This window comes from Indicator indicator, chromosome 7 (assembly GCF_027791375.1).
Source record: "Indicator indicator isolate 239-I01 chromosome 7, UM_Iind_1.1, whole genome shotgun sequence".
NCBI classification, from domain to species: domain Eukaryota; kingdom Metazoa; phylum Chordata; class Aves; order Piciformes; family Indicatoridae; genus Indicator; species Indicator indicator.
In genome coordinates this window covers 14195746-14220532 of record NC_072016.1, presented here as the reverse complement: position 1 = coordinate 14220532, position 24787 = coordinate 14195746, and the positions used below count along the sequence as shown (strand labels likewise).

The window sequence follows — 24787 nt, the reverse complement described above, 5'->3', positions numbered from 1 at the left end:
TTTGTAGGTAGTGCTGTTAAATATCATCTTACTGTGCTGCAGTTCTTCAAATAAAATCAGTTATTTCTGTAGAATGAGCTGATTTCCTCTGTACTGATGATATCTTCTAAATATTATTAGCTTGCTCCTGCTCTAATAGCCAGCATTATTGATAAAATTGATTTAAAGAATTAGCTTTAAAAACCTCTTATTAGTAACTTTTCTTCAGCAGATTCCTTTGTTTACCACTATCAGTCTTTCCCTTTTTTGTGACTTACTTTCTTACTTCAATTGCACTAATTAATTTTTTTTTCACCCATTTCTGTCTTTACCTTGTTTGTAGCACCATATGAAATGCTGGATTGAAGTCCTTGTTGGAACAGCTATAACATACTCTTTCAAGAACCAGAAAACATACTTATTAGGATGTTACATCATTAATATGTGATGCTACATTATATGTGCTTTGTAGTTAATGAAGAGATCCTTAAGTTTGAATCACAAAAACTAGAAACAGAGTTTGTCATCTGTATTTTCATATCCTGCTTCAGCTGTTGCAATTCTTTTTATTTTGCTGGTTAGATATACATAGTACTGACATTCTTACTTGGACTAGTTTTAGTCATTTCATTAACCGTGTCTTGCCACCTCTGGCTTCTTCTGAATAGAGTGTTCAGATGCATCTGATGTCTGTCATAGAATTGGACGGATGACACGCTTTGTTATTACCTGTTTTCCTGCTTTTACTCTTGGTTACTTGATTTTCCCCTCTGTCTGGGAAGCCCAGTTATGGAAGCTGCCTTATGTCCTCCTGACTTCTTCCAGTATGTTCCCTGAATGTATTTAAATGACTGAACATCTTGGTTCTTCCCATCTAGCAACATTTCTTAAAGTGCCTGTCAATATTTACTTGTACAAAAAAGACGAATCAAGTAGGCTTTTATCTCAAGACATTTTCCTTGTCTAGAGCATTCTACACTAAATTTGCCCTGTGCTAATCAGTTTAGCTCATGTAATGTAAAAGAAAAGTGTTTTTCTTGCTCCTGAGTATGCTTCCCAATTTTCTTGAGGAGTTAACATAAAGAAGGTCTCCTTTTGGGTAATTGCCTATTAATACATGTACTTGTATATCTTGTACGTGATTTCTGAACTACTTTAATTCATTAAATCCAAATGTGCAGAAGTAATTTGAATGTGTATCACCTAAGTAACAATGCAAAAAATGCTTATGACTTTTTCTCTTTGAAGAGGAAGAAATATCTGCTCTGGTTCTTTTTAAGATAAGTATTCAGGCACTTTGTACATGAGACAGCTGCTTCTTTTCTTCATATCCTGTATGTGTTTACACTTCTTAGGTAATAAAAGATGCAGCTATGCATACTGTGATTCAGTTAATTTTAATGTATTTATTACATGAAACAATATATTGTTATTAAATAAAATTTTTTCATACATGGGAGGATTCAGTACTTGCAACTAGAAAAAAAAAATCCTTTTTTTTGCAAATTCAATCTGAAACTAAATTGCTTGTGTATATATGTTCTAATTAAAACATAATTTTCGGCTGGTTGTTTTTTTCTCTCCACTTTTGCCCTTCCATTCCCTTAGTGGAGCTTAATGCTCCCAGTCTTGTGATTGCTACTCTCTTGTTTCCCACATGGTTGGTATATAGGCAGTCTTTGGTAACTTTGAAGCTGATCAAACAGTTAACAGCAAATATTCTTCAATTAAAATTTCTAACATAATGATGCTTCAGGAAAAGGCTTGCCTTATCCTAGTGGGTATACAGCAGTTTTCAACTCATGTTTAGAAGCAAGTGCATAGTCTGAGAGAGCTGTGACAGCTTGGGATTCTATGATACATCATGTCCTTCATAAGGTCCCAGCTGCTAAACTATTCTCAATCCCTATTAAGAAGAAGGTGGCAGAGTGGATTTTTTACATGTACCTCTTTAAAGTACTTTTAAAATTCTTGTGCTGCGATTTGTCATGCATATTAGTCATGCTATAATAATATAAAGTTGGGACTTGGACAAGTTACAGAGTAATTTCAGTAATTAAGAGTATATGGCAGCGAATATATTAAACGTTTTCTTTAAATCCTGCTGGATGCAGAGTGACGTCACACTGAAAAAGTCACCTTGTTGTCTCTTGGAGCTGTTTTACATTGAAAGTGTTTGTGGCCTGGTTTAGTCATGTGCATAAATATTAGTCAGTGACTCTACTCCCTTTCCCCAAACAACTATTCCTACTAAGCATTTTCTTGTTTTCTCTTTAGAAGTAGTGGTCTGTATTGGCGTTCAAATGGCGAAATATCTTCCTTTTCTTGTGGTAGTTCTCCAAACCAGGAGGTGAAGACCTTGTCCTTCATGAACAGATGAAATGTCTTACCCCTTTTTTGTTGAACTATCTGTCTGGAGTTCTGGGATTTACAAGGTTTTTTTGCTCAGGTTTTTTTGCTATTTCCTGAGCACAACAGAAATGGAACAGGAGCCTACCTTGAAATATGCTGGCTAGGTATTATTCTAGTGACACTGTTCCACTGTTTTACAGAAATCTTTGGGGTTCCTGTAGTGTGGTGGCCATAGGGAAGAAGCCAATCAGCAAAGATGCTCAGACATCTGACAGTTATTACTTCTGTTCTTTTCAATCCTCCATTTTGTCTCATCCTGTAATACCATGAGACAGATTGCTCATGCTGTAAATTGTTGTGAGACAGCAGCTTCCTTATACAATATGTCTGTACTGTCTTTCACATTATGTGGTCCAGACTGTGAAGCATGATCTTTCAGACCCTGTCATGCTGTAGCATCCCTAATACTGTCTTCTCCTGTTTGTGGTATTTGCATCTTTCATAGTGCTTTCATCTTGTTTGAGGTTTGCACTAAATTGGTGCTGATTTAACTGATGAGGTGTTAGACCAGTGTTAGTTTTCCCTTGTTATGGGACATGAATATCATTCTACTGAACAGAATGGTAGAAGCCGAAAGGTAACTTATCAGTGTTGAACTCTTGCACAGCAGAACGATAAACCAGTTAAATTATGTCATTTTAATAGCTCAGGGGTATAATGAATGGCCTTGTAAATTCTGTTGCTGAATTTTTTTTTTCCCCCCACTTGCTTGTTTTTCTGAATTGATGATCATCTTGGTCTAACTACTTTAATCCTATATTTTGCAAGTGTTAGAACCATTTGTTACTGGAATCACAAACTATAATAGAAAGTGGATACATCAGCTTTTTGAAATGCGTTCAACAGCAGGACTGATGAGCAGATTTTTATCTAAAGTATCACATATGACTAAACACAAATCCTGTCAGTGAGTGCTCGGTCAGTTGTAATGTCTGCAGATCATTCCCTACAGTGGTCTTATGGGTGTAAGAATAATAGCAGTTTTGCAGAGTCCTTTGTTTTTTTGGTTGTTGTGAAGTTCTTGTTTGATTTTTTTTTTTTTAAACACATTGTCTAATTGTTTTGATGGCAAAAGGAAACATTAAATGTTTCTGTTTGCTGGCAATGAACAGCATTCCCTATTGGAGCATTAGGTTAGCATTTATCTAGGTGCTTTACTGCTTTTCAATCTGAGGTGGAAAAATAGCACTAGTGATCAGGTAAGCAGTTTGGCATAAAGGATCCCTTGTAGCTAAGGGTGCTTCAAAGAAAAGAATAAGTAGGCTGTTGTTTAACATAAAGCTCTGATTGTGTAGAAACACATATATGTGTGTGTGTATATAATTTTGTATCCAGTAGGGCCATATTGTGGTTTCTTTCCTGCAACCCCAAAACATGGGAAAAATGTTCACGTATTCCTTGCAGTCTGCCCTATAGCTACCATATCTGCTTAGGAAAAGGCAGGGTAAATTCTGTTCCTTTCCTTCCTGCATTTTGCAAATAAATATTGAATATTCAGTAATATGTCAGAATATTCTGTTTAAGTGACAGTGATGCCAAGTCTTATGGCTATGAAGCCTGAATATTTTCATATATATTTTGAGCATGTATTAGGTGTGTGAAAGGGAATTTCAGCTGCAAAGCAAAATGACAATGACCTTTAAACTGAATAATATAATTTGTAATTCTGTATAATGCCTGTCATATTTCTTCCTATTTCTGTGCTTTTTTTGTTTCATTTGAAATAAGGTTGCAAATGTTTCGTGGAAAGGTTTTCATTTTCTTGTAACATTTTAGAACTCAGAATTTATAACAGGGTCAAGTTTGGATACAACCTTTACTTTTTTTTGTGGAAAATTTGCTTGAGTAGGTCAAACTTTGAAGGCTTTTAGATTCAATCTGAGTCCTCTCAAGTTATCTCTAGAAATATATACAAGAAACACAAGATGATCAGATATTGTCAACTAGAGTTCTGGAATCTTATTTTTCAAATTATTTTAGAATATTTCCATAATTTGTATATGATACAGTTTTATATTTCTATTAAGTGTCTTTATTTTCCTTAGATGCTTTTTGAACAAGCTTTTAAAAAATTCACCTTTTGCCTAGTGAACTTTTGAATACCTGTAAAAGCAAAATGTGCTACAGTTGATAGTAAGAAAAAACAAGTGTATGAGAAGCTCATGTGTTTCTTCATTGGGCATTCCAATGGGCAATAATAACATAAGAAAGCATTCTCTTTTTTTTTCCCTGTTCCAGTAAAGGAACATAATAATCCAGGTTGGTTTAATGTTATCAAAAAATAATTCAAGAGGTCAAAAAACAAAGAGGAATTAAAATAAAATTGCATTAAGACAGTGCTAGTAGCTCCCTTGAAATGTTCTTTATCATGAATATACATTTACCCTATTTCCCACCCCCCCTCCGCATTTTATGTCATCTTATTTATTTTGTATTTTTTTTATAAAATCCAGTATATAAAAAAAATTACTGAAATTTCTTGTTATTCTTGTTCTGCATGCATCTGTGTTGTCAGTCATGTTGTTACTGGCAGCATTCCAACACCAAGCTGCAAAAGGAAGTGACACTTGATATTCACAGGTTTTGATTCTTTTGCAAAGTGCTCATCTTACTTTACCATGTGACCATATTTCTCAGATTCCCTATTTTTTTCAAAGCTGTACATTTTAAAAATCTTTACTGCGAATGTGAGGTTGCCTCACAGCTGAAACTGCTAGAAGCTAAAGACTGCTCAGTGATTATTTAGAGCTTGCTATATGTGATCATTCATGTGCACCATCGTGGCAGATTGAGCATGTCCCAAGATGAACTTCCGTAATACTGGGGGTTTTTGCAGCTTTGGATTCTGGAGCAAGACAGACTTCTTTTCCTTCTGTTCTAAGCCCTGCTGTGGGTGCTAGAACAGAGCAAGCAAGTCCAGTTTAAAACAGTGCTGGCATTTTACCCTGTATTTATTCAAAGCAGTGCTTCCATTGACTTCGGCTTCAGTTGGCAATGCTTAGCAATCCTGTGCAGCTAAATCCAGGCTTATGTCAGTCACAGAAGAATGAAACACAGCTGTGACCACAGTGAGGAAGTTTGCATTGATAAGAAGGTTCTTTAAGCTATAAGAATTTTAGATGTTCCCCAGGATCTCACTTCCTTCTGATCAAAATGCTAGAAACAATGTCCCAGAATCTGGTAAGTAAAAATGCTGAGACTTCTGTGAGCCTAACTGGAGCTTGGGTATTCTGTTGGAAACAGTTAATAATTCAGTGAGTGGAGGCCATCTTGTTGCTCGTCAGAGTTGGGCGGTGTTGTGCCACATACTGGTGCAGGAAGCTTGCAAATCTAGGGCAGCATAGAAATGTAGAACACTGAAATAAATTACTGACAGTGAGGTATTTTTCAGAATGTAGGAAGCTTGGAAGTTTAACAGAAAGTTTGTTAGCAGGTGAATTGAAATATGTAGACACAGGGAACTGCATCTTCGGAAGTGTCTAGGTACCTGAGGTTTTGCTGCTTGCATATTAAAAAAATAGACAGATCAGATGCATCTCTCAGCTCATTGTGCATGCCGTGCTACAGGTGCAGATGACCATTCCAACAAGGATTCAATGCATTGGAAATAGAGAGTTGAGGATTTTTAGTGTGGATGATCGCTAGGCTTGGGCAGTGTGTTAGTTTTCATGATGTGCTTTCTCAGGGCGAAACTTTTCGCTTTGTGACTGTCGTTGAATCAGCTCAATGGTCAAATGTCCCTGCTGCCATAATCCTCTGCAGAGACAGAAGTAAAAGGTGCAGCTTCAGGGTTGTTTTTGAGCAAGGAGCATGTTCTCAATGTCTCTGCCATGGGATATGTTGGTCATTTCCATTTTTAGTTCATTAGCTCCAATTACTTTGTGCTACCTGTTCAAGCTGAAAGAGGTAGTGAGATAGGTTATATTAAGGTCTACTTAATGCCTATTGTAGCCCTAGCTATAGATCTGGTCTTGGCTTTGTCATCCATAATGTCATCTATTCTTTGCCTTTCCCTTTTATCAGTAAAGACGCAGTCTGTACATCTACTGGGAGGAACCTGAAGTAGTACCTGGGTATGCCTTGCCCTTACATGCCCATGCTCTGAGTTTGAAGGAGGCAGGACAAAAGGACACCACATTACAGGGTATGACAAAGGGGAAAGGTTCTTTTGATTTCAGGTGATGGAGATACATGTCAATTACATGTACCACTAAGTCACTAAGTGGTACCACAAGTACCACTAAGTAGTCTTTGTTTCATAATCAAGGTAACTTAAAGGATGTCTTTTCCCCTCCTGGAATTTGCTGACATACTGATTACACATTAGCCTTCTCCTGGAATAAGCAATACAGGCATCTGTCCTAGAGATAAACAGACCTCTTCAAAGCACTCTTTTGATTATGTGATTATGTGTACTGGATGGAGACGGGAGACCTCTGGAAAATTATGGTGGTATAATTAAAGGCTATCATAATACTGATGCACACAAGTGTAAAATGCATTCTTATTTTATTTTAGTGTCTTGACTCTGCAGTTATTTTTTTTTCCAAAGTTACTGGCCTTTGATAGGTGTGTTTTTTTTTTTGTTGTTGTTGGTTTATGTATTGTTTTTTTAATTGACAAATGATAGACACTGTATTTTGTGACATTTTTTTATCATGCTTGCAAGTAAGACATTTAAAGGTAGGCAGTTGACACCCAACTGAAGGTCTGTCTCACTTTGTATCCTTCAAAACTTGGGTCCTGCACCTGCATTTGTAATTTCTCACTGTGCTTAACGTGTACATTTTGAGGGAGTCTGTTTCAGGGATGAACACATAGAAAAGAGCAAAGGGCTGAGAATGTATGTTCTGAGACCCCTATCTTTAATAGTTCTTATTAGTAAGCTATTTTTCTTTCTTTCAAGACGAGTGTATTGAAAGAACTGAAATATGTTGCTGCATACACTATCAGCTGGCAAGGAAGCAGTTGCTGCCTGTACACATCAAAAGTACAATCCAACATGGGCAGGCTGGACTTTAATCTAACTTAATGATTGCTGCTTAGCCCAAGACAGTGACTTTTAGCTGTAGATTTCATTTATCCATAACATGGTATATCTAAGTAGGTTTTAGGATCTTCATCTTCTCTAGAAGATGTCAGCAGATTTTCCAGGCTTGTTGGATTTTCAATTTTCTTTTCCAAAAAATTTTTTTTAAAAATCTGCTTTATCATTCTGTATTTTATATTTTGGTTTCCGTTCTTAGTCCTAGTACCAGAACTTCCCTGCAAAATTCTCATGTACTACTGAGGACCTTTATGAATGTTTCCATTGTTGGGATTGTTTGGCAGTAGATACAATGTTTTGAAACAATGCAAAAGGCAAATCCGGGAGATGGAACAGTATCAGTTTTCAGAGACCCAGGTGGACTTGTTCATGCTGAGAAATAAGGGAGCATCATCTTGTGTGTGTGCAATGTTCCAGGCCTCCTGAAGGAAACTGTATTTAGGAAACAATCTCCAAATCTATGGAGCACAACTGAGTTACTGCTGAAGTGAAAGCTACTAAGGAAAAATGGTAGTAGCCAGATGGCAGGAACCAGGTAGGAATTAGAATGTTAACCCTGACTTGTTTGTTTTATCACCTACGCTACCGAGTCTGTAGTCACTGTGCACTATGCTTATGCGCATGCCAGAACATACTTGTAAAAATCTGTTGTGCCTCGAGTTCCTTTACTTGATTTAGCTTGCTGAAGTACTGTAATGGGAAGTGTTATAATTCCTAGGCAAAGGGTTTTGATTTAAGTTGATCTTTCTGCATCCAGTGTAGGTCTGATTTAATCTTGAAAATATATTGCAGGTTTGTGTGTGTCCTGAAAGGTTAGGAAGATCCTGCGTTCTAGCAAACACACCCTGTGTAGCCTTGCCTTTGATGCTATGAATTTTTTTTCTCCCTGTTTTTCTACACGTGTCCCTGTGCACAGTTCCTTAGGAAGTTGTAGAACAAAGTAGGACCTCCCAGAAATTTGTTGCTATAGTAGCATACTTAAAATATAACACACATATGTTAATAAAGGACAATTAAGTTCCATTTGTAGGCTGCGTCCTCTTGTGAACTCTCTGCTTCTGACCTCTAAGACTGTAATCTCAGGAATGTTTAAAGCTGGAAAAAAAAATATTGTGGCAAAAGCAACAGTCCTGCCCTTTTGCTCTCCTGCTGGTGTTGGTTTTGCCAGCTCAGCTTTGCTACAGCTGTAAGACAAATCAGGGGACTGAATAGAATGAAAAATAGAAGTCAACAAAAATTCTTGCTTTAAGGGAATAATACGGATCCTGTTTAATAAGGTTACTAATATATCACAGAAATGGATTCTTGTGGTGCTTTTTGGTTTTGTTTGGGTTTTTTTTTTTTTCAGTGTTCCGGTTTTGGTGTGGGGTTTTTTACACTGAAATTACACTTTTTCTTTTTTGTCTAGCTTTGCATTTCTCTGAAGAAAGTGAATGAAACAAACTTCTCCTACTACATTTTACAAGTGGGTTGTTTTAACAAAAAGAAAATTCTGTTTAGAAAAAAGTTATCTTAGAGTTTTGTTTTGTTTAACGGGGGTGTATGGGGTTTTTGTGTGTGTGGGCGTGTGTTTTGTTTGGGGTTTTTGTTTGTTTGTTTTTCCCATGTGTGGTTTTGTTTGTTGTTTTGTTTGTGGGTGGTTGGTGGGTTGGTTTGGTTGGTTTTGGTTGGTTGGTTTTGGTTGGTTTTATCCCATCCTCCCCTCACACCCTAAGATCTATTTCAAATATCCTGGGCATAAATTTGGGTTTATATTCCGTATGTGTTGATCCGCTTGGATAGGTGAGCAAGTACTCTTTTGTAGGAAGATAGCAAACCTTTGAACAACTTTTGAGAAGGCTATGTTTTGTCTTTGAGTTGGAAAGAATGTAAACACCTTGCAACTGAAGAGAAAGACTAGGAAGAAGTTGACTGGATATGGTGAGAAGCTTGTTTGTCAATATTAACCTATTGTATGCTCTGCTTGGACCCATGTCAGTGAAAGGATAGCCAATGGGGATGTGGCAGCTCTGTATCAGAAAAGTATATAAGTTGACTATGTAACAGAGAAGCAGGCTTTGTTTTATGCTTAAGCTCTTGGTTTGCTTAGGCTTTTGCTTGTACTTAGTGCTTTGCTTAGTTGCTTAGGCAATAAATGCTTTTGCCTTTCACAATAAGATTCTTCTCATCTTGGCGTCACCTGGAAACGCCATAACACGCAGCCTATGAGAAGAACACTGCAGATACAATTATACTCTTTTAAATACAGTGTAAATGTTGGTGTACTAAGCAGCTGTAGAAGACAAAAATAGTCAACTATGAAAAGTGAAAATCAGTGAGCTCATTTGAACTTTAGTGCTTAGTATAGCTTCTAACATAAATCAAGTATTCTTTGGATTTCATGTTTGACTGCCAAAAAGTGCTCAATAGATTACATAAATGTGTGAAGAAAATAATGCCAGTCCACTTTTAGAAAATACAACATCAGCATGTTGGAGAAGGGAAGTTAGATCTTCAGTTTAGGGTAGGCAGAATGTGGGAACATGAGATTTTTGGCAGCAAGAAGATCTGTATTTCAGAGCTTTTCGTAACAGCAAACTTGCAATAACGTATGTTTACTTGAATTCCAGAACAGGGATATTAAAGTAAAGCTTAATTATACCAGCAAACTCATTCTCTCTTTTAGTTTTATGTAAAGACAGTGTAAGAAAAAGAGGGTTAAAGAAAAATAATAATTACCAAGACAAAATTTTCATTACATTTTCTATGCATACTGCTGCTTCTTGTCTGTGCATTTTAAATTTTATTCTTTCAAGCAAGACAATTATTTTGTAATAACCAGCATGAGTAAAACATTGTTCCAGGAATTTGGGGTGGCATATTACAATGAAGGTTTCCGTTGGCACAGTACAATGTATTAAGTGTAGCATGATATAGTGAACAAATTAAAAAACGCCATCTTTTGCATACTTGTGCTTTATTTTAAGTAAAGAAAAATAAGATAGTGATGAGATTAAGAAAAATAATGTTTTTCAGAAACTGACTAACTACAAGGGACTGTTCTGTTATGCTGTCCCATACATACAGTGATTGAGATACATGGGCATTGGTAGATTGTTCCTTCCATAAAACAGTTCCTGAACTTTGAAACTGATTATTTTAATAGAGCTGCCAAAGGTTGATTGTGGGGTTTTGTCCTTCCCCCCCCAACTCCCTACTGTCTGTCTTTCCCTCTCTTACTTAAAAAAGCTCAACTACAGCAAATTAAAGATCACAGAATATTAGGAGTTGGAAGGGACCTTCACAAATCATTGAGTCCAATCCCCCTGCCAAAGCAGGATCACCTAGGGCAGGTGGCACAGGAATGCATCCGGGTGGGTTTTGAAAGTCTCCAGAGAAGGAGACTCCACAGCTTCACTGGGCAGCCTGTTCCAGTGCTCCAGCACCCTCACAGTAGAGAAGTGCCTCCTCATGTTGAGGTGGAACCTTCTGTCTTCTAGCATGTACCCATTGTTCCTTTTTCTATCACTGGGCACCACTGAAGAGACTAGCATCTTCATCTTGACACCCATCTCTCAGATATTTATACATGTTGGTAAGATCCCCTCTAAGCCTTCTCAAGGCTAAACAGCCCCGGGTGTCTCAGTCTTTCTTCATAGGAGAGATGTTGAAATCTCACAGTCATCCTCATAGCTCTCCATTGGAGTCTCTCCAGTTGATCCCAGTCTCTCTTGAATTGGGGAGCCCAAAACTGGACACAGTATTCCAGGTGTGTCTCACCAGGGTAGAGCAGAGGGGAAGGAGAATCTTTCTAGACCTGCTGGACATACATTTTGAAACGCACCCTAGGATGCCATTGCAAAGAGAAGCACTGAGCGATGTCAGACAGAAACAGGAAGGGCTGCCATTCTCCATCATCAGACTGAGAACCCTTCTGAAACCAAGACTCACTTTTACTTGCAAGTACAATGTAGTTTGTTTGAAAATACATTGCACTTTTACATAGCACCCTTAATGTTTCTTATTCAAATGAGAGATTCAAACAATACAAACCAACCCTTGTTCAGGTTTTTGAGTGCCCTTGTGTGAAAGTGTTGCTTTTTTTCGTGTCTTGCATCTAGTACAATTTCCTTAAACCTGTGAGATTCATGTTAGATGTTTTTAGACTTGCTTGGTATTTGCAGGAACAAATGTATTTGCTGGCATCTTGAGCACTGCTTGCTTTGATGACAGAAGGTAGTTGAAGAAACTGTAAAGCAAAAATCTCTAAAGTTTGAAACAATTTCACTTCTCTCATGTCAACATTAATATTGCTTTATTTCTAACTCATTATTTAAGTGATAATGTTTAGAATTAACTTTGTGTATTTTTAGAAGTATTGCAAAGCCTCTCTCTGTAAAAGTATTGGTGAGAAGACCAGGTGCAAAATGGAGGATATAATTTTGACAACTTATATTCATAAAGTTCTGTAAAGAAAAAATGTAGAGTTGGATATTGGAGTTTTACTAAATAATAAATGAACCTATGTTGGAAAATGATTTTTTTTTTTTCTCTAACAGCCTTTCTTTCCTCTTTTTCTTTCCTTTTTCTTTTCTTTTAGGACCGGAATAGGCCCTATGACACTTTTAACTTGCACTCTTTGGAAAATTCCTTAATGGATATGATAAGGACTGATCATGAGCCTCTGAAAGGTAAACACTACCCTCCCAGTGGCCCACCAATGAGTTTCGCTGATATAATGTGGAGGAATCATTTTACAGGTTAGGAATATTCATATGTCCATGCTTGCTTGGTGTTTAAACAAAAATCAGCTTTTCAGTATTGCTATAAACTTTTTGCTAATGAATGAGTTGTCAGTTATGTAAAACTTCTGTTTTCCCATCATGAGATAATCATCTTTACTGTAGGAAGATAAGGTGAAATATTTATTTAATTATTCTGAGTGCATAATTGTAGTAATATCCAACTGGCACTTCCAAAACTTGGTTTTATATGTCTGCAAATTGCTCAGCTGCAGATCACCTGCTGCAGTTGCTCAGTTCAGAGAGTGTGTAGTGCAACTGGAGTCCACTTCTTATGTCCAACATCTTATTTGAAGTTAATACTACTCTTATTTTTAGATTATCTGTTAGTGTTCAGGATTCTAAACCAACTACTGTATCAAGCTTTCTCTCTACAGTTGTTTCATGTTTCTTTTTAAGAAAAAATGTACCTTGATTTGGATTTCAGTTGAGGGGAATGCTGGGGGGAGAAGCTATGAAATGTTTTAAGTGTCAGGAGAGCTTTAATTATTTGTGTTACTAAACTAACAGGTGTAGGTCTGGAAATGGAACCATTTCTTATACTTGGCTTATACTGCAACAGTGAAAGGTTGTGGCAACATTTTGATAACTAAATATTCCTGATAAGGCTGCACAGTCTTCTGTCTTAATCTTTATGGGTTCAGTTTGAAATACACGTTTTTGCTCACATGCATTCTTATCAACTTTGAACACTGAAACTAGTAAGCAAGCCATAGACAATGAAAGTATTGAAGTGATTTCCAAGCTCTAAGAAGTTGAGACAGAGAACTAACAGAAAAGGAACATTGTTACAGAAGAAATATACTTATGTATGGTACTTCCTGTGCTAATGCTTATATGCATACTTTTCTGATACCAGAACTGCCTCATTGGTTTCCCTCTCCGTTTATATACTACCTGTGGAAAAGTAGTTATCTTGGTCTAAGGTCTTCTGCCTTTTTCACCATCTCTCTGGGTACAGAGTTTTTTTCACAGCCATACCAAACTGGGTTCTATACTTTCAGCATTTTAATCTCTGCTTTCCACTTCTATCTTGAAATTTGCTGTGCTGTAGTCTTCATGTGCCCATGGCCATCATTCAGCTGCCTACAATGGCACAAAATGCAGTTTCATGTCTATACTGATCACAGTCCTCCAAAATAAGTGTTAAAAACAAGCTCAACAAAATTGAGATTTCTGTGGATATGCATTATGTATGGCTGATATTAAAAAACTAAATGAAACCCCTCTCCAAATTAGTAGTAAGTAAAATATTTATTTTATCTTATTAAATGTATTATAACCTAGGTAAAACTTGCCTTTTTTTTTTTTCAAATCAGTACTTATATATACACAGTGAAACTAATTTTTAAACATGGAATTTACATATGAACCTGAGCATGGAAAATAACTGAGAAAGGTTGTTAGCCTAGGAAAAAAAGATTTATAAGTGCAATTTTGCTTATGCTTCTGTTGTCTCTATTTTTTCATTGGAGTATTAGCACATAAAATAATTTTTGTTGCTTGATCATTCTATCAGCAATAGTTTCCAATACTCAGCTGAGCTAGTCTATGTAAGTGTTGGATCATATTCCACAGCTGAGTGTCATAATGCTATTTAGTGTTTGTGTTTTGCATGAGATAGAAATTAAATTCTTGGTTCCATTAAGTAGCTTTGTACTTTTAAAGAAAACTAACCTTTCCCAAACAAACTTCATGTTTTAGTCTCTACCAAGTTGTCAGTTCACAATGGAGACTGACTAATTTAAATGGACATTCGAAAGCAGTAGGAACTGTTAACTTTCTTTTCAAAAAGAGTTGGATATTGATTATAAAGTGTGAGTTGGTCTTTCCCATTCACCAGTGGGACTGTTAGCTTTACTTTTTGTCCAGCAAATATTTGTCACTTACTGGATGTACTTTCTATCCTGTTTTCTCAGTCAGTGCTGCTCATCTATTTGTCTTTGCTGTCTCCTTGCTTAGCTTCCAGTCCAGTAACTGTTGGAGAAATCTTGTTTACTATTAGTTATCTCTCTGTCTCTGCCACATGTTTGTTTGTTTTTTTTTTTCCATTTATATACTTATTTCCTTGTCACCCTTTCTTTTCATCCTCCCTCTGACTGTAGGGCTTGCTTTGCTAACCTCCAGCCTTGGTTTGACCTAGTGTGCACTTTCCACAGAATTGCAGGACGATAGGGTTTGGAAGGGACCTCTGGGGATCATCCAGCCCAAGCTCCTCGCTCAAGCAGATTTGCCTAGATCAAGTTGCACAGGAATGTGTCCAGACGGGTTTTGAAAGTCTCCAGAGAAGGAAACTTTCCTCTACTCCTGTTTTCACACTATGCAGCATGACTGGCAGTATTCACAGGAGTGGCTTTTTCAGGGCTCCTTTTCATTCTCCTTTGCAATAAGTTTTGTATTCCTCTGTGTCAAACTGATCTATGTTACTATTTTAACTGAATCATTTTCATGAAAACCTAACTAGTTTTCTACCAATATTGATCCACTCCTCAAATCACTTTCCTATTTTTGTTGCGTTTTCTGTGAACATTTGTCTTGACTGTTACCCTGTATCCTCTACCAAAGATGCGGATTTTCAGCTGCTGTCCTTCTCTGTACATTCCTCAGAGTTTACTTAATCTTGTCCTCTAAACTCACTTTTTTTTTCTTTATTTAACCCACTCTCTTGTGGCTCTCTCTTTTAAAGTAGGGGAGCACATTTTAGTCTGTAATGCTCTTGAGAAAGTGATGTGCTCTGCTTGCTTTTGGTTGTTTTCTAAGTCAATGTCATGTTTTCATTTATTATGAACTTGACTTTTTTTTTTAATACTAGTTATGTGGCTTGATTTTTCACTTCTTCACAGACATTCCTGTGTGAATGCCTCTTGTGCAGAATTTTGACTTCTGTTTCTTGAGTCTTATTAACTTAACCAAATCTCAGAGCAAAAGGAATAAAAGAATGAGTACCAAAAGCCTCTGATTTTGAAAATACAGAAATACTTAATTCTAGAAAAACTATAAGAATCTTGGAGCCTCTACTACATATTATAAAGCCACTGCCAGTATTTTGGGATCATTTCAGTCTGCCACTGGAAGCAATGTCTTCAGCAAATGTGCATTTTTAGAAGTACTGCATGTATTTCTTAATAAAATATTGCAGGTGCTTTATCTAAAGTTTGAAACTTTGCTTAGAACATAGCGAAGTCATATACTTGAAATAAAAAATAATTATCTGTGATATAGGAGCTAGGACTCTAAAATGTGGAAGGGGGGATTAACCATAACAGATTCAGATGTAAAGACAAAATTGAATTTGGGATACTTCATTCTCATTCAGGGGTTCAAATTCCTCATACTCTACATTGTTCAGTAGAGGTAGTGGAGAAGCTTAGGGGATGAGAAAGAAGAGAGTCTTTCCTCTTGTTTGTAGTAGCTGAATCTTTATACCTTCTCTGAATCTGAGATATGATCAGACTTTGTCCTGGAGGCCATGGAATTTGAGTTTCTTTCAAGGTCACCAAAGCAGAACAGTTTTTTAAAAACCATGATCCACTTGGCCTTGAGAGGGTGTGTGCTTAAGTGACTTTTTTTTTGGGGGGGGGGGGTATTGCTTTCAAGTGTGGAACACAAGAAAAGGCTGAAAGATTGTTAATACAGCATAAAGTAACTGATCCTTGGTCTTACAATGCTGAATTATTTTTGTTGAGTGAATGCTATCTTAGTCTAATTGGTAGGCTGACTTAGTGCTTTCCACCTAGGAGAGTTAGGGTCACTAAGTTCTTTTTCAGTGTTTCTTGCTCCAAGAGAGATTTGATACCTACCTCTGATGTTTCTGGGCTTGGATAAATTACCAACTTATCCATCTATGTTAAGTTGCCAGTCACCATGGGTTCATGAAGGGCAGGTCCTGCTTGACTAACTTGATCTCCTTCTATGACAAGGTGACCTACTTAGTGGATGAGGTAAAGGCTGTGGGTGTTGTTTACCTGAACTTAAATTAAAATGTTTGGCAGCGTCTCCCACAGTTATCCTTCTGGAGAAACTTGCTGCTCGTGGCTTGGATGGGTGGATGCTTTGCTGGGTAAAATAATGTCTGGATGGCCAATTCCCTAGAGTGGTGGTGAATGGAGCTAAATCCAGTTGGCAGCCAGTCACAAGTTGTGTTCCCCACGGCTCAGTACTGCAGCCAGTTCTCTTGCATATCTTTATCAATGATCTGAATAAGGGAATTGAGTGCACCCTCAAAATTTTGCAGATGATGCTAAGATGGGAGGGTGTGTTGATCTGCTTGAGGGTAAGAAGGCTCTGCAGAGTGACCTGGAGAGGCTGGATTGATGATTCAAGAAGGCTAAGTGCTACATCCTGCACTTAGACAACAACCCCATGCAGTGTTACAGGCTTGGGGGTGAGTGGCTAGAAATTTACCCAGTAGAAAAAGACCTGGGAGTGATTGACAGCTGTCGGAGTGTGAGCCAACAGCGTGCATGGGTGGCCAGAAGGCCAACAGTGTCCTGGCCTATATCAGGAAGAGTGTGTGAAGTAAGACCAGGGAAGCGATCGTCCTCTTGTGCTTGGCACTGGTGAGGCCACACCTTGAGTACTGCATTCAGCTTTGAGGTCCTCACTGCTTGAAAGGGCAGCAAAGCTGGTGAAGGATTTGGAGAACAGATCTTACAAGGAGTGACTGAGGGAACTGGGGTTGTTTGGTCTGGAAAAGTGAAGGTTGAGGGGAGACCTCATTGCTCTCTACAACTACCTGAAAGAAGGTTGTAGTGAGGTGGGTGTTGGTCTCTTCTTCCTAGTTAACGAGTGTTTGGATGAGAGGAAATGGCCTCAAGTTGTACCCAGGAAGTTTAGATTGGACAGTGGACAAAACTTGTGTCCTGAAAGGCTTCTCAAATACTGAATAGGCTCCCCAAGAAGGTGATTGAATCCCCATTCCTGGTGGTGTTTAAAAATGCAGAGGTGTGATGCCAAGGGACATGGTTTATCACCAGACTTGGTGGAGTTACAGAATTACTGTCTGTGGCTGAGGGTATCTGGGTGTTCCCTGTGTCAGTTAGAACAAGGCCTACATGACAGAAGTGTGCAATGGATGTTTTTCCTGAACTGACTTTCGTAGAATCATAGAATGGTCTGGGCAGGAAGGGACCTTCAAAGGTCATCTAGTCTGACCTCCCTGCAGTGAGCAGGGACATCCTCAACTAGATCAGGTTGCCCAGGGCCTCGTTGAGTTGCCAATAAAAGATATTATATGCTACGAAAGCGTGGGAGAGAGTTTTGCTTAAACGAGGAAAGGATATATTTGCAGTATTTTATAACCTGTGAGTATTCACATGCTGCTGCTTATCACTGACTAAAACATTTCTCTCCTCCATCAGTGTCTTTGTGTCTCCTGACTGTGGTGCAATATGTCACTGTTGCAATATGTTTGTCTGTGTCAAACTATTGCATTACAACACAGAGGCATTCTGATCTATAAAATATATTTTCATCAGTGGTAACTAGCAGCTGCCCTTATTCTGTTTTTAAATAATTGAAGTATTTAATCTGTATTGGATCATATGCTATGCATATGTACTGCTGACAGGTCATGAAACTGAATCAAAATATAAAATTGAGAGGAGAAATCCTGTCCCTATGAAATACTTTAAGTTTACTGTTAAGTGTGATATTTGGGTTTGATTCTGAATCAGGATGGAAATGAACATTGTAATGTGCAAATCCTGAACTAACAGAAGTTCTGAAGTTCTTTATAAAGTATCATTGTGATACATCTTAAGGAATGAGTCTTTGGAGACCACACATGTACAGGGAGAAGTTCAAAAGAAGACTTCATTAAAAATTATTTTAATAGATATCACACTGTAGAAAGATGTATAGAATATGTGTTGGTATGTTGTAGTATTTCAGTGGAATGTTCATGCTCCCTGACTATCTTGGAATTTGTTCTGAGATTGGTGGAGAATGAATACGAATGTACAAGAGTACAGAGACAGAAACAGAAACTGCAGGGAAACTTTTTTGCCTCCTTTTTTTCAATACTTAATGTGAATTACACCCACATATCTTCACAACAGAAAAGTGAAGTTACTTGGGTTACTACCTTTTAACTGTTGTAAAGAGTGTATCAGCTCATATGAAAACCAAGTGAAAGTTAAGATTTCCTGTGTTTAACTTTGTTTGAGACTTGACAACATAGTTTGAAGATTATACGGTACGTAGACAATATTGTAATACATATGGACCTTTACTTGTTCTTCAGTTAATTCCAATGCATGCAGCTAGATTGTTTTTAGCTCTAATTGTTCATAACTTTTTTGTAAGCAAGGCAATAAGTTTGCCTCATGACCTGAGAGACTGAAGGTGAATGGATCATATTTGTGTTTGCAGTCAGCAGCTGAACACAAAGGTCATGCAAATAGAACAGATGTCATCTGAGTCCTAGAAATGGTGCCACCCAGTTAGAGCTTTTTGCAACACTTTCTTTAGAAAAAAGTGCACCGTAAGAGCTGATACTTTTAATAGAAACAGCATTTCTTTTCCATTTGAAACTCTGCTTATTTAAGAAAATCCTCTTTAGTTTTTTATTTCAGTACAGAATATGACTATTAAACAGTTGATATTGCTTAAACTAGGAGCTTTCTTCAGTGATCCTGTTGGATGATCATGCTTTCTAATATTCTGCTAGCATCTAGCATGTGCTTTTCTTTGACCAGATGGATGTGTTTTGGGCAGGACTGGTCTATTTTTTTGTTATTGTTTTGCTTGATTTAGTGTAAGGAGTGGTGATACAGATATCTGGTTTTCCTTCTCTTTATTATTATTTTTTTTTAATTCATTCATTATTGAAGACTGGCATCACAGAATTGGTTTTTTCTTTTATTTTCTTCTTTTTTCTTTATAACTTCTCTTCCTCTTTTGAGCATTTTGTATATTTCAGCATAGATTGCTAATGGAAAAATTGATTTTCACATTGGTTTGTTCCTCCCAAACTCACCAGTAGTATCAATATTGCTCTTCTGAGTACAATTCTAGAACTACTACATGTGCACATACACTTACTGATCCCTTGTAAGTAAAGCCAGATTTCTTTTTGTGTACATCAGGTCTTGCTTTTAAAGTGCAAACATGGGCATGTATTTGGAATTAAGAACTCAGCTGTAGCATTAGGTTCAGGTATCTGTGTTTTTGGGTAAGAGGGAGAGAGAATGGTCTGGAGACTACTTAGGTAAAAATTAGGACAATTCTTACATACACACACACATACTTAGTGATTTTGGGCTGGTTGTGAATAACAGGGCAGACTCAAAACTGAGCTGCAATATAGGGATGTGTGTGAGTATATGTTAGGTTGTGCTCTAGGCTCCTGAGTGTATATGGGTCAAGATAATCTTGTTTCAGGTGTTTGAGGGAATATTGGTCTTGCTTTGAGTTTCACACTTCTCAGCTTTGCTCTACCCCACTTGCTATCTCTCTATCCATCAAAATACCTATTGCTGGTTTTTAGTGCCTTTCATTGGCACTACCTTTGACAGAGGAGATAAGAATGATAAAGGAGGTTTTATTACTAAGGAAGTATAGCAGACCTAGTTCTGCTGCCACTTTCATTTAACCTTGCCACTGGAACCTCTGGTCATAACGTTTAATTGATATCAACCATGATCTTTAGAACTATCTGAGAGGAAGTTCAGGACAGGTCAAAAGCAGGCCAGCTTTGCTATTTTCCAGCAAATCTTATGCCAAATACCAATTACTGAATTGGTATATCTTGTCAATCTTGGTGAAAATCATGAGGTATATAGACCAGGGAAAGAAGTTTTACTCAATATATAACCAATGAACATTATTTCTTAGAATGTTGCTGGTAACATGAAAACAACAATAGGTAACTGTAATCTTAAAAATTCTTAACTGAATGAGTATTAATTTCCAGAGGCTGATTAGGATTTCACAAGTTCAAAAAAAAAACAAAAAACAAACCATAGAGCACTTAGGAAGCGAAAAATGACTACAAAGATAAAACTAATTCAGAACTCTCTTAAAGACAGTAATGTTACATCTGTAACCGATTAATCACTGGTGTTTGTTTCAGAGATGGGAAAATAATGGTAATGCCAGCACCTATGTACAAAGATGATATCAAAGATCAGTTTTGCACTGAGTTGTAAAAAGATTGAGCTCATCAGCCTGAATATCAGCTAAGTGGATTTTAAAGCTGAGATTAAGAGACTGCTATATGCAAGCCTGGCACCTAGACAGTGTCAAAATAACTGCCATAGTGGTAAAACTGTGCCTGATATTCAGGTTTGTTATTTCTGGAACAATGTTCTTTCTGAAAAATCTTAATGTAACTTGGAATTATCTAGACAAAGGATTAAACTCCATGTATTTGCAAAGCATTTAATAAAGAGATTTATATGGGGGAAGGATATACGTCCTTAAGATATTGGAAAGATTTCAGAACTGTTTCAAAATCATGACTGTTTTTGACAAAGAATGCTGTGAAGTTCAATTCTATTTAATATCTTATTTCTGATATAGTACAGTGAGAAGATGCACATACTTGAGAGTCCAGCCAGAAAAGTCTTTCTAAATATTGTTATGCGAGAGAATCTAAGGAATTCCATGATACAGAGTATGCAGAAGTGCAGCTTGGGTTATACAAGAGTCATTAAATCCTTATTTATACTCTGAAAATGTTTAAAGAGCAAGTAATATACAACTGAGATTTATTTTTTAAATCAGGAATTGAAAATACTTACATAAAAGAGTTATTATTGTTGTAGCCTAACTGCTAAGTGTGTGTCATAAAAGTACATAATGGAATATACAACCAGTAGATAGTCATGAAACCAAGACAGGCAAACTGAAAATGGCAGATGTACACTGAATACAAATACTGGGGATGTTGTTACTGGAAGGGTTTCTGGTTTTTTTTTTGGGTTTTTTTTTTTTTTTTTTTTAATTTAGTGAACTGCTGGTTCAGGTAGCATACATGTGCTTTTCTTAAGTGATTAAATTTCAGTTTTGCATTGCATCTTGAAATGAATAAATTTGTAATTTCTTTTTTGTGCCTTAGTTATGCAGTTTTGTAATCTGCAGATGGCCTCTTTTTTGTCCAGATGAAGTATTTGCTTCAAAGAGCAAGATATTCAAATGTAGTTAAGGCTATATAATTATTGGTAGCTAATTTTTCTTATGGTTAGTGCATTACCAGTCTGTTTTGAATGCTTTTTATACAGGTGTGTTTCAAAAATATTCCATGAATTTGTTTCTATAGAATTGCATTTGGGAATCTCTGAAGATACACAGAATTATCCCACACTGTTGCTTAGCTCAGTATGAGAACATGTCCTTCTGCTTGTGCTGCTCTGTATTTTCTGCTCCTCTTAAAAGAGAGCTGACAAGAACTGTTTAAAAATAGCAGGCCAAGGGCAGGTGACAAAATGTCACACAAGCAGCACCTGGTCCAGTGACAGCTTGGAGAGAGGAAAAAAACAAACCCAGATGTCACAGATATGATCCTATTTCTGAAGCTGGTCAAACAGCAGAATTTCAGCTTCAGCCAGGGAAAAGAGTAGGGCCCATTCAAGCATTATACATTCAAATTTTACTTGATTTTTTTTTTTTTAATAGCAGGATTGGGGTTTTTTGTTTGTTTGTTTTCTATTACAAGTTTACAAGTATAGATTATAACATAGACCCTTTCTCTTTACAAGTAATGCCTGTAACCTGAGGCTGTTAAGGAAAAGAGAATGTCAATCTGGCAAGATTTCAGAAATATTTTAGCACAAGCTTCTAACTGAAAAAAGAGCAGCTTTAATGTTTCTGCAGTGCTAGATCAATGTGAAAATGTGTAGGAGAATTACATCTGTAATTAGGAAATTTGAAGTAGTTAATGAAGATCTCTTTGCTCAAAGAGTTGGCAAGTAAAAATGGAAATTTTATTTACCTTCCTTCTGCCCCCAGTTATTCCTGGAGGTGCTGTTTGCTTCGTAGTCTTGCTGTGGCAGCACATTCTTCTGAAAGAGTGAAAAAATTACAATGTGAAGAAAATATATATTTGCTTAAACTGCTTCTGACTTGGTTTCAGAAAGTGAACTCAAACTTCCATGTTGCATCTATGCAGAAAGAATATTAATTACAGCACAGCAGTCTCTGTGGAAATAGAAGGCTTTAACTTACTAATAGGAACTGAAAATGTTGGAAAAGGTTGGCTTTAGCTCTGCTTTGTCAAAGCTTATTTATTAAAACTTGGTTTTGCAGAAGTACAGGAACTTAATGGTTATGTTGGTTCTTCAGTGTAGTGAGTGGGTCTTGAGCTCCTATATTTGAGTGCCATTGCAGTAAACATAAGCTGCCTTCGTGGCTCCTAAACTTCACCATAAATCTAGAGGTATGAAGAACATATGAAATGGATTACACCACTTGTAAGTAACTTAAGTTACTTACATTACTTAATAAAAATAACTCTTTATGTGACTATAACAATCCTTTTGTATCTTTTTCCACACAGAAGCTTTGATATTCATTTGGGGTTGGGGTGGGGGGAATGGTAGTTAAAGTTCTGTTACAGTTTCTTCAGGGTGTTTTCAATACTTCAGCTTAGCTAAATAGTATCTAAAATGAAAACTAATCTGAACAATAGTTGAGTTGGCTCATTTCTTGCTTTAGTGATAAAAGCAGATTTCTGTGGAGTAGTCTTCTTTGAAACAAAGTAACAGCATGTGAATTTATTCCCACTTGCTGTTCCTGAAGTCATCAGAGATCTTCTTAAATCAATCTTTCAGTTGTTAAATCTCACCAAGAACTGGTACTATATTGTATCTCCCTAGCTTCCTGGAAACTGGCACCAGCAGAGTTCATTTGAATATGGGTCAAGAGATAATAGATTTTTCAGTACATATGAATGTATTCCATGGCAACACTGTTTCCTCTAACTCAGTATCTGATCTCCAGTAGTAAGTGATGGCAGATTCTTAGAGAAGAATGCAAAGTCAGGGTAAGCACTCATGTCTTCAGTGAGAGCTTCTGGTTACACAGGTAGTATGGAAAACAGAGATTTATTTTTACTAATTAAGTGTAAATATTTGTAGATTTTCATGTATTCATTATTTCAAGTCTGCTATCTGCAGCAAGGTTGAACTTTGAGGCCATCTATTTATTTTTTGTTTTTTTTTTCTCTTTTTTGCATAATGGTAAAGGTAATATGGTGGTAAATATTATAAATGTATATTCTTGGGAAGTTGTCTTCAGCAGATGGATGATTTGGCTACCTTGGCTGTTCACTCCCTTTAGCAACTTTTCATATTAATTAATTTAATTCAGTTTTTAAATAAAAACATTTAAAATAGCTTTTATTTACATTGCAGGACGTATGGGAATAAACTTTCATCATCCAGGAACAGACAATATTATGGCTCTTAATAGTAAGTTGTTAATATCTAGTGACTAATATTGTCATTGTTTTCTTATATTTATTGTGTATATAGCTGTACAGTCAGTCATAAATGTGTAATAATATTTGCATAGAAGTTTGTGCATTAATTTAGAATAATTTTCATACTTCAATCATCTGATTTTTATTGCTACAGTTGGTGATTCTTTATATTAGCTTAATAATGACTTTGTGTCTTCCATTGAAAGCTTTATAATGCCTGCTTAGATAATACTTCAAGCCAATTTCTGTTGTTCCCTCTTTTGTGAGTGTGTGTATGTGCTAAATCTGTAAGTTTAATTTCTGATACCTCTTCTGATGTATTCAGGATGAGTAGTTACAAGTTTTGCATGTAATTGAATTGACTGATGGAGTTTACTTTGATTTCCCTAAATTGTTATGTAGACAGGCCTGGAGACAATGTTTAGAAACCTAAAGAATGAGGAAAAAATGCGGGGTTGCAATTCACTGAAAGATTATTGCTTTTCTTTGTGTTGGAAAAGAAAATAATTTTTTCAAAAATCCACTCATGAACATATATTTTGGGAGACCTTATTGCTCTCTATCTGATCGAAAGGAGGTTGTAGTGAGGTGAGGGTTGGCCTCTTCTCCCAAGTAGGAAGCAACAGAACAAAAGGAAATGGACTCAAGTTGCACTGGGGAAGGTTTGGATTAGGTCTTACAAAAAATTTATTTCCCAAAAGGGTTGTCAAGCCCTGGAAAAGAAGGAAGTGGTGGAGTTCTCATCAGAGGCATTTATAAGACATGTAGCTTAGCTTAATGATATGGTTTGGTGATGGACTTGGCAGTGCCTGATAAATGGTTTAAGTCACTTTTAAAAGTCTTCTGCAACATAAACGTTTCTGTGACTCTATGATATGCATTCCAAAAACCTGCCAAAATGGGTCTAGAAGCACTAGAGACGGCCTCGTATCATGTAGAGATGGGATGTTAGGCACCACCAGAGTAATGTAGACCTGAACTATGCAAATCAAAACATAGTTTTTGTCCATTTAATCCTAAGAATTGCTCACTGTTTGAAATGTCCTGTTTTCTTCTTACAATATAAGATAATACAGGTGTCAAGATTAATTTTGTTTTGCCTTTTTACTGCCTGTATAAATTATACTATGTCTAATTGAAAACTGT

At 36.8% G+C, this 24787-nt stretch overlaps 1 protein-coding gene across 4 annotated transcripts in view; it reads left to right on the top strand.

Annotated features, from left to right (window-relative positions):
* Positions 1–24787, top strand: part of CPEB3 (cytoplasmic polyadenylation element binding protein 3) — a 79403-nt gene that overhangs the window by 11033 nt on the left and 43583 nt on the right. For 2 of the 4 annotated variants that reach the window (XM_054382174.1, XM_054382175.1), the window contains exons 2-3: positions 12018–12177; positions 23574–23630. In XM_054382174.1, the coding sequence (XP_054238149.1) occupies positions 12018–12177; positions 23574–23630 (217 nt within the window). The remainder of the gene's footprint in view (positions 1–12017; positions 12178–23573; positions 23631–24787) is intronic. The other 2 variants (XM_054382177.1, XM_054382176.1) reach the window with 1 other exon arrangement.